This window comes from Sapajus apella, unplaced genomic scaffold (assembly GCF_009761245.1).
Source record: "Sapajus apella isolate SASKATOON/1434 unplaced genomic scaffold, GSC_monkey_1.0 scaffold86, whole genome shotgun sequence".
NCBI classification, from domain to species: domain Eukaryota; kingdom Metazoa; phylum Chordata; class Mammalia; order Primates; family Cebidae; genus Sapajus; species Sapajus apella.
In genome coordinates, this window is record NW_022437026.1 from 7,261,790 (window position 1) to 7,279,444 (window position 17,655).

A 17,655-nucleotide genomic window follows, 5' to 3' on the forward strand; every position below is an offset into this window, starting at 1 on the left:
GGTTCCACTCGAGTGAATTTGTGCTGTCATCAAAAAAAAAAAGTCAAAGGGAATGGCCTATGCCTTCTGCCTTTCCACCTTCTGCCACATGTGGATGCCATGAGAAAGCACTGCCTATGAGGAACAGGACATCATCAGACATCAGATCTGCTGGTACCTTAATCCTGGACCTCCAGAACTGTGAAAAAATTAATTTCTGTACTTAATTACCCAATCTCAGGTATTGTGTTACAGCAGCACAGACTAGGAGCAGGACCTAAATAATTTAAGAGACATACAATGTTCATAGATTGAAAAACTGAACATTGTCTCGACATCCTTTATCTCTAAATTAACCTATGTATTCAATACAATACCGCACACTTTAAACACTTTCTTTAAATAAAGATTAATAAGATGACTCTAAATTTATAGAGAAATTGAAAGGACATAAAATAGCCAAAACAATATTGAAAAAGAACAAAGTTCAAGAACTTAAATTATCTAATTTCAAGGCTAACCATAAAATTACAGTAATCATGACAGTGGTATGACCATAAAAATAGACAAATTGAAGGATCAGAAAAGGAGGCTAGCAATAGATCCATACATAAACAGGCAATTCATTTTTTACAAAGGCACCAGCATAATTCAATGAGGGAGGTGATCAATTCAACAAATGGTGCTGGAGTCACTGGACTGCCATATGGGAGACCCCTACTTTATACCATATTTAAAATTTAATTCCTCATGGATCACAGAACTAAACACAAAACTAAACTATAAAGCTTCTAAAAGAAAACATAGGAGCTATCTTCATGACCTTAAAATGGACAAAAATTTCTTAAACAGGACGTAAAAAGCACTAACCATAAAAGAAAAACAACTATAAACTGAATTTTATCAAAATTTAAACTTCTGATCTTCAAAAGGCACAAGTGAGACAAATAACAGCTGAGCCAATGGCTGAAAGAAAATACTACATTAGATACCTTATAAAGGACTAGTATCCAAAATACAGAAAAAAAACTCATAATCAATAATTAAAGTGCAAACAACCCAATTTAAAAATGGCCAAAAGCTTGAACAAACACATCACAAAAGATGATATGGATAGTAAGTATGTAAGATGCTCTACATCATTAGCCAACAGAGAAACACAGATTTAAAATACAAGAAGATTCTGAAATTACAGAAGCAGTAAGGAAAAAATGCTAGCAGATATCACTTTCACAAAGGCTAAACTTAAAAAGCCTGACAGTACCAAGCATGGGTGAGGAAGTAACTGGAACTCCCATACAATGCTGGAAAACACTTCTCCCTGAGAAGCATGTAAGTTGCAAACTGTCTCTGCTGTTTCCTTGTATCCCCAACATCTGGCCCCCGGTTGGCTCTCCTCCACTCACAGAGGAGAGAAGTTCAGCTCACAACTTGTTTTCTTGTTTGTTTTGTGTTGTGTTGTTTTTGAGACAAGGTCTCACTCTGTCACGCAGGCTGGAGTGCAAGTGGTGTGATCACAGCTCAGTGAAGCCTTGAACTTCTGGGATCAGCCAGGGACTTGCTGACAATGGCATAAGGTAAGAGCCCTTGACTTATATCTGCATCAGACAAAGAAGCAGTTTCAAGATAGCAGGACTGGGAGACAAACAGGGTTGGCAACTTTTTATTTTGCAAAGTAAGAGTGTTTTAAACAATTTTAATGAAATAAAAACCAAAAAGCTACCATCCACTGTCTCATCATTCCCTAAAAATTATTATCAGTGTTGCTTTCCTTAGAAGAAAAAAACATTAAAGTTCTTTAGACCGTTTCAACCTTTGTACCCCTCACAAAGAGAAAAAAACGTAATCACATAATCACTGAATTTTTTAAAGAATAAATTTAGTTCTGTGAGAAACCAACTCTGTTGTCATTCTTTTTCTCATTTTGCCACATTTAATGATTACCATCACTGATCCATTCATTGGAGTCCTGAGGCTTTTCTATTATGAATCACCAAGTCAATGTGGAGCACCCAGACAGACAACCTGTCCCAAGATCAAAGTTAGGAGTCGGTAAGCTTGCTCAGAGATTAAACCATTTGCCCTCATAAATCAACCATGAATTTTACATGTCTTCAGGGAGCAGGCAGGAGGGAAAGCCAGTGAGGACAGAGCAGTCAGGGAGGCAAAATCCACACAGCAGAAGGCAGAGGGCAAAGTTAAGCCAAGAAAAGGAAAGGTGGAGGGCCGTTTACAGGAGAAGAAAGATTTAGATGAAAAGGGAAAGGAGGCAGAAAAAAAACAGAAGGGGGCAGTGGTGTTAAGGGTGTGGCAGGGGCTTGGAAGAGGCAAGGTTGGCGAGGAGAGAGCATGGAAGTGAATGGAGGAAACGGCCCGCCTTGTAGCATGTCTGCTGCCCGGCAGGGCCAGACCACAGCTGCACACGATGAACAGGACTTGTCTGGGCACTGCTGGATTTCCCGGCTGCTGCTGGCTGGGGTATGTGTTCCACAGGCCTCTGTGCATGGAGAGGGCAGAGCTGCCCTCTGGGTTTTCCCCAGAACTCTTGATCACTGCAAGAAACATCCTTCTCAGGAGCAGCCCCTTCTTCCTCCTGCTGATCCAAGTTCCCAGCCAGCCCTGAAATCCACTTATTTAGGTATGAGCAGCCAATTAGTCCTGCCTTCCTCACACAGTGGTCCTCCTGAAACTGCCTTGCACACCCCACATGGCCCCTTTCCATGCAGTGCATCGGCGACTCACAGCCCTCCCATCCGTCTCCCCTGCGCTTCCCTTTTCTAGCCCTGGCTTCTGGCTGTCTGTCATTCATTCCCCATGCCCTTCCCTGGAAGGTCTATTTAACATTAACCCATTCATTGCTGTAGGTCCGCTCAGGGTCACCCTCCTCCGGGACGCCTTTCCAGGGTTCCACGGCAGGGTGGCCTCTCCTCCTCATGCTTTCCTGGAGGGGTCAGCTGTCAAGCCTTATCTCGTCCACCATCAGCACAAACCGCCTTCTGCTGGTCCCACTTTAGTATTCGCACTGTCTCCCCTGGGAGGCAACAGAAGACTCATATCTCGAACAGTGCTGGCACTTCAGCCGGATGTGGGCAGTTCAAGCTGACCTACCTGGACTTAATTCATCACAGCTACCCCCGCCCCCAGGAGGTGTCCCAGAGACCCTTCATGGCAGAGGACGTACTAAGACCAGCAGAGGATGCTGAGCTAGAACGGAATCAGCCAAGCCTGACTTCAGCAAGTCTTCAGAGATGCATAGAGGCGGGGTGAGTCTAAGGGATCTCAAGAGAGAGGAGGCGGCTGCACTCCCCTGGGGAGATACCAGGATTTTGGAGGAAAAGAAGAAGAATACACAAGCCAAATTGGGCCATGGATTTTTGAATATTTGGAAACCTACACCTGAGACTGGATTCTAAAGCTGGATTTCTCCAGACACGGAGGAAGCGGCTGTGGCTCCCTCTGAACACCAGAGGGCGCCGCAGGAAGTGAGCGGGTTCGCCCTCCCCAGGCTGGTATTGGGGTGGGTCTCCTGCTATCTCCTGGCTGCCTTGACTGGACTTGGAGGGACATCCCAGGAAAAGGGGAAGCCACACGACTCCAGGGAGCATGGTTACATTCCACATGGAAGTGCAGATCTGTTCTAGGAGGGCTGTTACACAGTACGCACAAGCACACACCCGTGCACGCAACGGAGCCCCAAACCCTAAAACGTCAACTGGGATTTGGAAAAACAAGCAAAAGCAAAAACACATACTTAGCTTCTTCCTAATTAAGAAACGCTCCCTCTGAACCATTCTCTCAGAAACAGCTGTGTCTCCTACAGACCCATCCACTCCATACATCTGTTATTAAGCCTGTACTTTGAGCATGATACCGCTAAGTGCCATGTAGAACGCAGACACAGAACACCTGTCCCTTGTCCTCAACAGTGTGAAACGCACCTGCACGACCTCCTGGCCCCCACCCCCTCCCCTCTGGCCACCGTGCTGCCTGCTTATAAGGGCTCCTCCCCACCTTGCTGGAGCCCCCCGACTGCCTCACAGAGCTGAGAGAGACAAGCACTTCCCCGTAACCTCTGAAAGGGCCGTCATCATAGTTCATGCATCTAGCTCACAAGAAACTCCTCTGATCAATGGCATTTTCTAAAACAGCAGAAGCCCCACATACAGAAGGGGGCTTGAGGAAGAGGCCAAGGCCCCCTCCTGAGCGGCAGGCCCTGCCCTCCCTCCATGGGGCTCAAAACTTCCCAGTGAGCTGGGACTAAAAGTCACAACTGAAACCATGGAATGCCAGTTTCATCTCCCAACCTAGACACCATGAGTCCACCTCTCAGAGCCACCTGGAGGAGGTATTCAGAACAAGCATCGTCAGCATGGCCTGGCAAAAACAGGGTGAAATATTTGAAACCACCTAAATGTCCCATCATAATAGCTCAGTTGTATACATGAGGCGCATCCATCCAAAGGAATATCATGCAAGTCTTACACATAGGAGGCGTCTGATAAATATTTGTTGACTAATTTTCAGTATTTTCAAAGATTGGTAGTGATGTTTCTTAAAATATATACAAAGGGATACAGAACTGTAAACAGTATCATAGGCCTGGCAAATATTGTGTTCATGCTGAAAACTCAGGAAGAAAATTGTGTTTATGTTGAAAACTCAGGAAGAAAAACTCTTTGCAACTTATAAAACGAAAATTGTAATTATTTCTGAGGCATGCGATTTGGGTGGGTGACTTTTAGTTTCCTCTTTATTATTGTCAAATATTGTTTATAATCTAAAAATTATGAAAGATTTATTTATTTAAAGACCCCAGTGAGGTCCCACCGCCTGGGTCCCAGTCCATGCCCTCAGTCCCTGTCGAGCCTGTCTTACCAGGGGGCAGGGCTTGCAAGTGGTCTTCCTGCACTCCAGCTGGAATCCAGAGGCGGCCCCCACCTCCATGATGCAGTGGCAGGACGTGCACACATCCACCATCACACTCTTCCCGGGCTGGAACCAGAGACACCAGTGTCAGGCCACCCCAGCATCCCCTGACCCGCCCTCCACCTCATTCCCATAAGCCAACTCCTGCCCACCCACCCACAGCTCCCATGAGCCATCACTCTGCGGCTCCTCCTGTCTCTGTGGCCCACTGTCTTCCTGTCCTCCCACCTCCAGTACTGAGATGGTAAAAGTGAGAACTTTCATGCCAAAGAGGCAGACCAGGCAGCGGCGGAAGGGACAGACTGACGTGCACAATGACCTCACAGCGCTTCTCTGTGCACAGAAGAAACGCCCAGGAGCCTGAGGTGGGGGCCGGGAAGTGAGTGTGAGGCAGGCCTGGAGAACTGGGAAGATGGTCCTAGCCTGGGCTCCAGGATGCCAGGGACGTCCCGCAGGCAGTGGGAAGCTGCGGTTAGGTCTCCCCGGTTTCTTTCATTTCTGCTTTACAATGACTGGCCTGCTACCCTTCCCACAGCACCCCCTTCCCCGTCCCCACCACTTGCTCTGGAGAAGAGGGCAGCAGCTCACCCCGATGATTGTACCATTGAGCACGCAGGCCTCCACGGGCTCTGGGGGAGAGACAAGTGCAGAGTGAGCGTGGGCAGAACACACCCTGGTGAGAATGGCGAGCGGCTGCTCTCTCTGGGGCTCCTCCTCCCTGTCTGGGCCTCCCTCCTGTATCTGCTGGCCCTTTCTCCCACCTCACACCCCAGTGCCGGGGGTCCTACTGCTAGAGCCCACGGCGGCCTCCTTTCCCACGCAGCCCACAGTGAGAAGAGCTCCATACGTTCTCCAAGCAATAGTGCTTGCTTATGTGAATTTACATTTAAGGGATGGGATGAATGGGAAGATGTTTGGGTTTATGAAAGCATGAAATGCTGCTCTTAAAACTTTCAGTTTCAAGAATTCAGTGGCTGGGCACAGTGGCTCAAGCCTGTAAACCCAGCACTTTGGGAGGCCAACGTGGGCAGATCACTTGAGGTCAGGAGTTCGAGACCAGCCTGGCCAACACAGCAAAACCCCATCTCTACTAGAAATACAAAAATTAGCCAGGCATAGTGGCACATGCCTGTAATCCCAGCTACTGGGGAGGCTGAGGCAGGAAAATCGCTTGAACCCAGGAGGCAGAGGTTGCAGTGAGCTGAGATCGTGCCACTGCACTCCAGCCTATTCAGAGATGGTGCCGCTCACTCCAGAATGAGAATCCGCTTTAAATAAATAAATAAAATTCAGAGCAGGATGGCAGGGAGAACGGGTTTCTTTTGTTGTTGCTGCTCCTTCGTTTGCTGACAGGGTCCGGGTGGCAAGTTGAACGCCTTCCCCTAGGTGAGACATCACAGCATACAAAGGTGGTCTCCAAATCAGAGCAGCCTAGGGTCAAATCCCAGTCCTGCCACGTGGTGACCTTCGGGAAATTCCCACGGTTTTCTCATTTTGTTTGCTTTCTCATAAAAGCATTAGGAGGAGATGGGAAGATTTTGGTCCTATCCATTTCCCTAAGTTGCTAAAAAGGCAAGGAATTCAGGAGCCAAAGGTAGAAGGAGAGGCGTAAAGGTGGGGCCCAGTCCTGCCCAGCCCAGCCCCGGCCCAACCCCGGCCTGCATGCCTTACCACAGCCACAGCGGGGGCAGCATTCGGAGGTCTTACAGCTCAGCTGGAAGCCCGGGGGGCAGAAAGGGACCTCCAGCTGGGGGCAGGAGACGTTCCTTTGTTGTACAAAGACCTCCTCCTTCACTCGGACACACTCATTGATGAGGCAGGGGTTCTCCAGGGAGGCCCAGCGGGAGCCGACCTGCAGAGCACCAGAGTTAGTCCAGGAGGCTGGGGAGGGCTGGGGCCCAGGGGCCCCATGGGAATGTGCTCTGCTCTTACAGAGTTGGTTTGGACCCTGGATGTGGGGCGTGGCTTAACATGTAAGCCCCACCACAGAGTAGAGCCCACCGAGGGGATGGATGGGGCTCATCCCGGTGAGCACCAATCAAAGAGTCTGGGTCAAAATCACCTGACTGAGTTTGCACCCAGGCAGGCACCATGGGGAAGCCAGGGGACTCGCCCTCCCTTTCTCAGCATTGATTTGAGCTGAGCTCAGACACTCTGGCCGAGAAGCAGCAGCATGGGCCATCACAGGAAGGTACAGAGGGGAAGCTCAACCCCCTTCCCAGCCTGGTGCCACTTCCCATGATAGGGGGAGACAGGGAGCTGGCAGAAGCCTGGCATGGCTGGCCCAGGACCCCTATGGCCCTGCAATCTTCCATGAAGAGTCTGGGGCTATGCATGGGTAGCCCGGCCTCGGGGTTGGCACCATGGGCAAAAAGCGCTGGAAGGACCCAAGACCATGCTTCAGAAAAGTCACCAGGGGGGTCACCAGGGGGATCTCCCCGGGAAAATGTCTCTCCGAGTGCCCTCTGTGTCAGCCAACACCCAGATATGTGACTAGGCGCACTCCATCGCCATCTCAGGGCCAAACCGACTTCTCCTGGTGCCTGCTTATTTCTTCTCCTTCCAGATGAGGTACAGAAAATGTGGCTCACGCCTGTAATCCCAGCACTTTGGGAGGCCGAGGCGGGTGGATCATGAGGTCAAGAGATCGAGACCATCCTGGTCAACAAGGTGAAGCCCCATCTCTACTAAAAATACAAAAATTAGCTGGGCATGGTGGCGCGCACCTGTAGTCCCAGCTACTCGGGGGTCTGAGGCAGGAGAATTGCCTGAACCCAGGAGGCGGAGGTTGCGGTGAGCTGAGATCATGCCACTGCACTCCAGCCTGGGTAACAAGAGTGAAACTCCGTCTCAAAAAAAAGAAAGAAAGAAAGAAAACACCCAACACTTGCAGCCATCCTTTTCACCTCCACTTCTGACTCCCTGCAGCCAAACCTTCTCACTGCAGGCCTGATTCCACCCACCAGGCCTCTCCCTCCTCTGATTACTCACTCACTGAGCCTTGGCCATGGACCCATTAAGAGGACCCATTGCCACCACCCCCGCTGACCCCTGACACAGTTCAGCAGCAGGACCATTGCCAACACCCATGTCTTTTGGGTAAGACAGAGACTCGAGGCAGAGGAGAGAAGCCCAGGTTGCCTTACGGTTTGCCAACACTGATGAGGGGTAGGGCAGGGTGAGTCTTGAAGGGAGATGAGAGACAGGGAAAGGGGCAGGAATACTGAGTGCAAAGGGACTGGCTCTCGGTCCCACCATGATGGGGCAGTCTCTGATCTGAGCTGGACCTTGGCCCTGGGGAGGAGGAAGAAAACCTGCTCCATCCAGGGCACACGGGGACAGAAGCACTAAAAGGTGGGGTGGGGGAAACACAGGGAAGGGAGCCCACAGGCAACTCTGACTAGAGGGGGAGGTGGAAACCCACCTGGAAAAGCCCAGTGAGTCATTCTGTTATCACTGGGCAGGAGAAAGGCAACGGGCCTGAGTAGGAGACAGGGAAGGCTCAGGACAAGACAGCAGATACTTGGCTTTCCTCTCTAAAGGAAGTGCATTGGCCTTGCTGGGGGAGGCAGAGGGAATGCCCGCCTCTTCCCAACTCCCAAGGCTGCCGGGACTTGGCACTACCCAGCTTATCCTTCTGACCAAACTGAAAGAACTGTGATTCTCCCAGCATCTGGACTAAAATCCCAAAAGATGGAATCCTCTGTGTTTAAGAAAATGGCCTGATGAGCATCAGAGTCTAAGAGAGCACCTGGCAGCACACAGGGGACAGCTGAACTGCTCTGTTAGAAGAAGGGATGGGCAGGGGTGGTGGGCCAGGCAGGAGAGGATGAGAATGGGGTGATGGGGGGCTGACAAGATGCCCCACCCAGACCTTCAGAAATAGCTGAGGGACTGTAAGAACAGAAATACTGTTTCCTTTCCTGGGTTGTAAAGTCTTCCACCTCCCTAAAACCACCAGGGAGGTTTCAGTGGAAATCAGTGAGAAGGTCTGGGGACTCTGCCTGGGTCAGTGTGGTCCAGCACAGTACTTGCAGCCTCTGGCACTTTGGAGGGGTGGTGAGGCCATCCCAAAACCAACGGCTCAGACGACACGGCACCTCAGATTCACGGGTAAATGAGAGAGCATGAATCCCCCTGGGAGGGCCCTGGGCTTCTCCCCAAATCTACAAAATGGGAAGCCTGAGGTAGTCTTAACTAGTTCCTAAGGGGCAAGGTCATCCCAGCTGGCATCTGGGTAACACCAAGAGCTGGGTAAAACGCCCTGCAGGGAAAGCAAAGGGCAGGGATCAATGCTGGTCCCCGGAGTGGCCCCAGTCTGCCCTCCTTCCCCTCCCCAGGGCCTGGACCTACGCTCCTCCAGGAAGACTGGGAGTCTCCCCGACGTGAGCCCGTCACCACCTCACAGGCAGATGGCAGACACCTTCCACAGCACTCGCCTTCATGCAGAACATAAGTGAAGCCCTGGAGAAGCAGAAGAAAATAGAGTAAGGACAGGCCAGCAGCAAAGACACAGGTGCTCTTACCTACGCCTCCTGCATACTGAGATCTGGGGTTCTGCTGAGAGATGGCTGCTCTGGGCATTTTCATCTTTGCTGTCAACCAGCCTTAGCACCATGTCAGGTAGCAGCAAACACTGGGTCACTGAACGAAGTCTTATGTCAGCTGCAGAGATATAATTCTGCCCCCAAAAGACCCCACTTTGAGAGAGAATGTGATCCAGTCCATGGGAGTGTTAAAGATAGCCCAGAGTTTACTTAGCAGCAGCTTACTAACCTGGTCCTTATCATGGCCAACTCTAGGGCCCTTCACTGACCAGGAAGAACATTCAGGATGGCTGGCATCCAGTCTCTGCTCTCACAGGGCTAGCCTCCCATACAACATGAACACTTGATCCCAATACTGCCCATCAACGTGCAGAGTTGGGCTTCCCCAAGAGGTTACTTGACATTTACCTAGTAACTTATAGGGTACGGTGTTCTTCACAAAAGAAAAGTCAGATGACAGAGCAACAGACAAACCTTCCCCAGAAAGCACGCCTGGGAGTTTGTCAGCCCATCTTGTCTCTAGAAAGTCCTCCAATCTGGCCAAAGCATCAGGAACATGGACTGAAACCCTCCTCTGAAAAGTCTATACAAAGAATAGTCAAAGCAGTGACAGTGTGTTTGTCCCAGGAGGCAAGAGAAAAGAACCCAGGACTAGGCTCCATCCTGGAGCTGCATTCTTAAGAGAGAAAGAGTAACCACAGCTGTCCAGGACGAGTGCGGACAACGGCCTGCTCTGCTCCCCGTGTGCACTCCCGAGCTGGGCTAAATCTGAAGGTGCACACAACACGTGTGCCTCTCTCTGGAAGGGCTCAACACTCCCAAGACTTGGCTCAACCCCTCCCAGTCTCCACGAGACCTACTGACATCCCTGCCCACCTCCCAGCAGTGTGCACTGAGCTGCCTCCAGCCTTTCACCAGCCAAGATTCTAGCCATTTACTGTGCACCTGTGATGTGCTAGGTACTATGGAGGAGACAACAAATTAGGATGACTCAGGCTACACACCCTCCACGATACAGCAGCACATACAAATGCCATTAAAGAAAGAAACAAGGAAACAAGGTCTCAGGGGCATCAGAAACAAAGGCTCAAAGAACACAGAAGAGAGTAATTAATAGCTTTAGGGATCTGCTGCCACTCTCGCACACCTCTCTAGAAGGCTGAGTGATGGAGATTTGCATAGTCTTTTTGTTTCCTCTTGCCTCTGACCATGCACAAACAGTGTCAATATGACGGATGGCTCCCAGGCCAGATGCCTGTTCCCACAGCCCCACTAGCTTCTCACACCCAGATACTCTTAGCCATGCCTCCAAATTTCCGTCTTTCTAAGTCTCCCTAGAGCAATCACATGGTCAAGAGTTCTAGGCATGTTTCCTCCTCCACTCCTGCCATGACCTCTGTACTCATCGTCTTTTTGAAACTGCCCTGAGCTTCACTGCCTCTACATAGCCAGGATTACACCCCAAGACCTGAAGCTCCCCCAGTAGGTGACTAGACCAAAGCATGAACTGGACAGTGGACCTGATCCAAGGGCTGAGCTGGGCTTGTCAACTTTCCTCTTGAGAAGTGGATCCATGAAACACAAAGACTAACTAAGTCGGATTGGGCAGGGATGAACTGTGGATCTGAAAAGCCACAGTTGAAGTGAAACTTGACAAAGCTGTGTGCAAACGAAATGTACGAGAAAGCAAACTTCTGCACAGAGGAAGGCTGGCCTGCAGCGAGGAGCTGGGGTAGATGGACGGAAATACCGGCTCTTAGGACAAATGGAGAGAAACGCCGTAGGACTGTGGTGCCCGTCTACAAATCCTGCATCTCACGACTGAGAGACCCTCCTGTATCTTCTCTTCAAATCCCCTTTTATTGTAGCTAGCCTGAATGGGTTCTGTTCTTTGCGAGCAAAACTCCCCATTGAAACATGAAATACATTGGGTGTCAATTTTCTAAAATTGAACTCTAAACAGCGCTCTCTTTATTTGACAGCAAGTTATTTCCCCGGCCTCAGGTGGCCTGTGACAGGAGATGAAAACCAAAGCGTTTCCAAAACTTAGTGTTTTCCAAAGGAACACCTGCATACCACAGCAGCATCCTCTCCCAAAGGCACGGAGCAACGCCTCTCACTCTCCGTACCCAAATGCAGGCAGAACAGCAGGTGAAGGGCCTGGACTCTCTCCTTTCTGGATTTGCCCCCAGGCCCTCCTCTGTCATCAAGCCGTTCACCTCCAAAACACCATCAGGAGCTCTGTCTTCACCCCCGCTGATATTTGCAAAAGCAACTACAAGATGTAAGTGCTTGCCTGCCCTGGCACCTCTTCTCCCAACATCATTGTCTGCTGATAATAACGTAGTAATCACAATCGCCTTAAACCAGCAAGCAGAATTTGACCCACAATCCTCCCTGCAGACTGTTGCTCCCTTTTTCTCGGGTTTGATCAGTCTTAAATGTACAAGAATAGGGTGCCCCAGCACACACAGGAGCCTCGGGGCAGCCACCACAAACTGGATTTGGGGAACAGGGATGATGTTTTCCATATCTCAGATGATAAACACAGCCTGAAAATCCACACTCTACATGGAAACACCAGAGTGCACTGAAACCAGGGAAATCCCAGAAAATTCAGAGCAGACATTTGTTGTAGGGACAGGTGAAGGTGATACGTGACAGTGGACGAAAAAGGAAAAAAATCAGGTCTTCTTTTCTAGGCATTTAGTCCTCCCCATGTCTCTCCTCAAACCTACTCCGCCAGTCCTTTAGACTTAAGGCGTACAACAGACATGGCCGTTAGCCAAGGCCTGAACCACAGAAGGATGACATAGAAACCCTTCGCTCGTGCCTTTTCTTCTTATCCAGACCTAACCCCCTCCTTCTTCCTCATCCCTGGCCTTGAACCAGAGGTCACTAAAGAACCTTTCTTGCCCTTCCTGAGATGCCCTCCTCTACTTTCCTGCCCTGATGGCTCCAGGCGTGCCCGGCCCCTCTGCCCCACTCACCGAGTGACAGCTGTCCTCACAGGGCTTCTGGGAGCACTGGGCCACGCGGAGGCCCATCACGGCATCCTCCATGTCAGTGCAGGTGCACACATCGCAGCCCTCCTCCCAGAACTGGCCCACAGGGTAGATGGTGCCTCGGTGAACACACACCTGCAGACATAAGTTTTCATGAGTGAACTCATTCGTTTCATTGAAACAAGCGGTCAGTGAGCACCTGCTCCATGGAAGCCGCTCTAGGTGCTGAGAAAGTGGCAATAAATAAAACCAAATGTGGTCTCTGCCCGCATGCAGGGCTGCTTATGGAGCAGATTTCATCCTCTTCCCTTCCTTCCCCACCAGCCTTAGAAAAGCCATCCCCAGTCTCCTTGGGAGTGGCCCCTCGTGAGGTCTTCATGGTCCACAGACTTGAATACAACACACTGGCTGCCTTGGTCCCGCTTCATCACTGCCTTAACTGCACTTTACTCCTTCCTATGTCACAAAGAAGCTGCACCCGGATTCCCAGACCCAGTTATGTCCTTGAACTTGGAGCCCCTCTTCATCTAGCCCTCTGCTCACTTAGGAGCAAATGGGGCAGGGACTATGAATGTGTGTCCCCCTGCCCACAAATGACTAGGAATATAACAAGCAAAGGCTCTGGGACACAGAGCACGGGCTACGTTTGGGAGACAAGGGGTCCTACTTGGAAGAACCATAGGCTCTAGGAGAGAGGTGGGAAAGGAGATTACAAACATTGGTTGAGAGGGAAACGTGGAAAGCCTGGGACGTACACCGCAGACAGTGCTCAGACGTTGTTTTGTTAGAATGGGGAGCTAAGGAAGCTGCTTGATCAGGGGACTTCATGTCAGTTTTGAAATTAATCCCAAGTATTCCCTCCAAAGCTATGCAAAATAGGTCTCCACCCTGTGAATGTCGTCGTAGTAATTCAAACATTTTGAAACCATTACCATGCATCGTCTCAGTCTTCTAGCTTCTGTACAATGAACTTATTGAACGAGACCCCTCGTTCTATTAAAGGGCCTGCAGGAAAGTGTTACCATCCCTATAGAGAAGAATTGTTTAGCAATACTTGGCAAAAGTAAATGTGTATTTACCATTTGACCCAGAATCTCACTTCGAGGAATCTATCCCAAAGACACACTGGCAAGACCACAAGCTGACAGATGCATATGACTGTTTGTTAGTGTAATTAGTAATGGCAAAAGGCTGAAGCTACTCAAATGTCCACCACTAGGGGACTTGTTGAAAGAAACCACCGTGCTGCCATGCAATGGAGTACTATGCAGCTGTAAGAAAGAATGAGGCTGACCTCTGCACACCAACATAGAATAATCTCCAACAAATATTGTTACATGAGGAAAGAACAATTTAAAATATAATTCATAATATACTTCCTTTCTATGAGAAATGGGAAAAGACATACATTTATAAAATTCAGTTATATTTCAAAAAGAAAAAACACTAACAAAAATTATAACGGCTGGGCACAGTGGCTCAGGCCTATAATCCCAGCACTTTGGGAGGCTGAAGCAGGCAGATTGCTTGAGCTCAGGAGTTCCAGACCAGCCTGGGCAACATGATGAAACCTTGTCTCTACAAAAAAATGCAAAAATTAGCCCAATGTGGTGGCGCATGCCTGTAGTCCCAGCTACTCAGGAGCTGAGGTGAAAGCATCGTCTGAGCTTAGGGGTGGAGGTTGCAGTTAGTTGAGGCTGAATCACTGCACTCCAGCCTGGGTGACAGAGCAAGACCCTGTCTTTCTCTCTCTATATATATATGTATAATATATGCACATATACAAATTATGGGGGGGAGTAATAAGGTAGAGAAAACAGATAGAGTAAGACTCCTAGGAATATGTCTTGTTTTATAATTTGGGCTTTAAAATCATTCATATGTTTTACAACATAGTAATTTTAAATTTTAAAAGAAGTAAGAAGAAATCCCTAAAAATGGAAAACAAATTGAAATACCTCATTGACTAGATATCAAGTTAGTGGCACAATCACACAGGGAAAATAATTATTTCAAATGACTTCAAAACCTAGTATTTACACTCTATATTCCCCACTGAGGTTTTATGACAAGACAAACTGAAAGGAAATTTTAAACAATTTTCAGTAGTCATAAATTAGTAGTAGCAATATTAACACTATTATTTTTGAAACTATTACAGGTAGATTGTAAGAGAAAGCAAGTAATTAGTTAATCATGTAGGAAACCAGAACGTTCAGCTTAGAAGCGATACAAGCAAAAAATGAAAGAAGGGAAGCCCTGTAATTAAATTTGAATCAGAAACACGAACTTACGAGTCTTTATCCTCTCTTAATATATGCATGTCTAAGCTCTGTTCACCAAAACGGTCTGAAGACAATGGCAACCCAAGAGCCATAAATATTCCCGGCTCCCAGATTATACCGCCTAAACGCCACTTTTACTAAAAAGTAGAGGGACTTTTGTCAAAATGGTAGATCCAAGGATTAGGGCAGGAAATGCCGAGGGTGAGCCTGGCATGCCTTTACTGTTTTAGAAAGCAAGAAAGCTGTGAAAGACTAATGAGGCCATGCCAACAAGCTCCAGAGCTGACTTGAAGGAGCCCTCATTTACTCCAGGGAGGACAACTTGAACATCCAAAAATACATAAATAAAGTTTACAATGAATCAGCACACATCAAATGCATAAGCATCCATGAGTTCATAATGATGCCAAAAACAAAACAAAAAAAAACTTTGGCTGTCCTTGATAGTTGCTGGGGCATCAACTCATGGCTCTAAAAACCGGTAAAGAAAAAAATCAAGCACTTATTCAGCTTTATCTCAGTTAATTTTATTCCAGGGTAACTGAAAGCAGTTGGGAGACAGTTCTTTCTTATGGAAGAATTCCAGTTAATAAACGCAATGAGTATGACAGAAGTGGAGAAAAGTCACAATTTTGAAACTCCTAATGACATGCTAAATCTTATACAACACCCTATAAATATTAAAACTATAAACTCAATTGTTGAAGGGGTAAACTTCATGATGCAGAAATAGATTGACTTCATCTGAACCCATAGTCGGTCTTGTCTTTGAAAGTGGAAAAGCTAAGTCATTACGTGCCTCTGGGTGTGATGTGCACAGCACCCTTGATCAGGTCTTCTTGCCTCCCCACTGCATTGACCTTGAATATAATGAATCCCCTGTGTCTAACTTCTAGTTTACTGGAAATACGGGGGATGGAGGAACACATTATGCAATACCATGAGTAGCTGCTAGTCAAATCCAGAATTCAAGACATTCTACAGGACAAATGACCCAGCTTCCCCAACAAATCAAAGGCACAAAAATGGGGGGTGGCATTACTATAGATTAAAAAGAGAAACATTAATAGAAGAATGGCAAGGTGGGAGGGGTGGGCAGGAAGATCCAGAAACTGCATGCTTAGAGCCCCTGGGCTGGAAGTGCATCCAGAGGAGAACAGAGGTCTTAAGCATTCCAGACAAATAAAGATCCATTCCAGCCCTAACAGGCTCCAAGGAAAGAGGACTGTGGCTTCTCTGTCAATCATGTCAGGACTTCCCTCAGTGCAGCATCTGTGACTATGTGCAGGTCTTCCTGCTGCAGTTCTGCTTCATTTCAGCTCTCACATGCCACTTTCACACCCTTCACTTCCCACCCCACCAATTAAATCTTTAATGATAGCTCATCTTGGTGGCTCTTTCCCCTATTAGACTGCTCTTTGCATTGAAAATCTGTACCATTTGTTGACACTTTATTGTATTCAGTTTATAGGCCATTGTCATATATAGTAATAAGAGCATACATAGGCACCTCATCTTAACATTTCTCCCATTGCACCTAACACAGTACCAATTCTGTTAGAACGTAGTAATTGCTTAGTAAATACTGGATGGGTAGATGGATGGATGAATGGATGGGTGGATAGATAGATAAACTGACAGCAATAAATACATGAGTAAACTATTAACTGATCTTAGCCACGTGTGTTAGAATACACTTGCAACCTCAGCTACTCAGGAGGCAGAGGCGGGAGGATCACTTGAGCCCGGAAGTCTAAAACCAAAACCAGCCTGGACAACATAGCAAGACCTCATCTCAACAAATAAATAAGTATATATATGTACAACAATTAACTTATCTCTACATAATTCATCCAATCACATTATTTCTTTAGCTAACCTGAAAATAAGCTCTATAAAGGTAAAGACCATGTCTTACACATTATTTGAAACCTCAGCATCTAACCATGCTTAGTACATAGCAGGCTCACAAGAAATGCCTCCTGAGTTAACTAAATTTCCATTCAGGCTGAGCTGGAATGCTGACTGCCTACCCACCAAGCCTTGCAGCATTTGGTTTGGGCAGGAAGGGAAGGCTGAGTAGGACGCAAACCTTCCATGAGGAGCACATGTTTGGCCATCGTCCCAGCCAGAGCTGAGCAGCCCTTACCTTGTCGGGAAGGCAGGTGGTTGTGGTGCAGCCACAGTCATTGGTGGCAGTGGAGGCCAGGTACCCGAGGGGACAGCTCACTGTGGCGTTGACGCAGTTGCAGGCACACTCATATTCATCACAGCACTGGGTCTTCCGAAGGGTGAGGGAACGGTGAGGGGGGCAGGAGGGTGGAGACGCCCTTTCGCACTCCTCCTTCCTGCAGGCTGAGGGTAGGACAAGGCCACGCTGAGCACTGCGCCCAGCCAGGGCTTGTAAGTACTCAACTATGCTGTAGGGTGCTGGGGAGCTAGACTCAGAAGACTAAGTCTGAAATGTGTGCGAGCCAAGCTCAGGGGCTGGGAGATATTCAGTGTTGCCAAAAAATCAGTCCATCTGCAGAAAAATATGAACATTAGTCAAAAAGGGAAATGTGAAGCTAGGAACGGAGGAGAAGTGAAGGCTGCTCCATCCCTGCTCTGTCACTTACCCACATAAGTCTAGAAGGGGCGGGTTCCTTGATTCTCCCGTCAGATGTAGAATCCCTAAGGCCAGGTGGGCCTGGGTGCACCATGCCCTGCTAAGCACTGTTCTATGCCTGGGGCTTTTGTGATCCTATCCCCACCTCAGTACCTTGAACAATACCCTCAGTTTTAGGCCAGCCAGCAATCAGTGTGGAATGGAAGGTTGCCAGCAATCTTGTCAAAGCCACAATGTCGCTTTTAAAAGAACAAATCCTGTCCCTGTGTCCTTTGCCTGTTTCCAGCTCCCTTGGAACACAATGT

General features: G+C 48.3%; 1 protein-coding gene across 2 annotated transcripts in view; it reads right to left on the bottom strand.

The window, feature by feature from the left end:
- Nucleotides 1–17,655, bottom strand: part of VWF (von Willebrand factor) — a 171,836-nt gene that overhangs the window by 7,617 nt on the left and 146,564 nt on the right. For both annotated transcript variants that reach the window (XM_032254537.1, XM_032254536.1), the window contains exons 42-47: nucleotides 16,892–17,097; nucleotides 12,443–12,592; nucleotides 9,259–9,369; nucleotides 6,577–6,757; nucleotides 5,494–5,534; nucleotides 4,855–4,971 (exon numbers count right to left, since the gene is read on the bottom strand). In XM_032254537.1, the coding sequence (XP_032110428.1) occupies nucleotides 4,855–4,971; nucleotides 5,494–5,534; nucleotides 6,577–6,757; nucleotides 9,259–9,369; nucleotides 12,443–12,592; nucleotides 16,892–17,097 (806 nt within the window). The remainder of the gene's footprint in view (nucleotides 1–4,854; nucleotides 4,972–5,493; nucleotides 5,535–6,576; nucleotides 6,758–9,258; nucleotides 9,370–12,442; nucleotides 12,593–16,891; nucleotides 17,098–17,655) is intronic.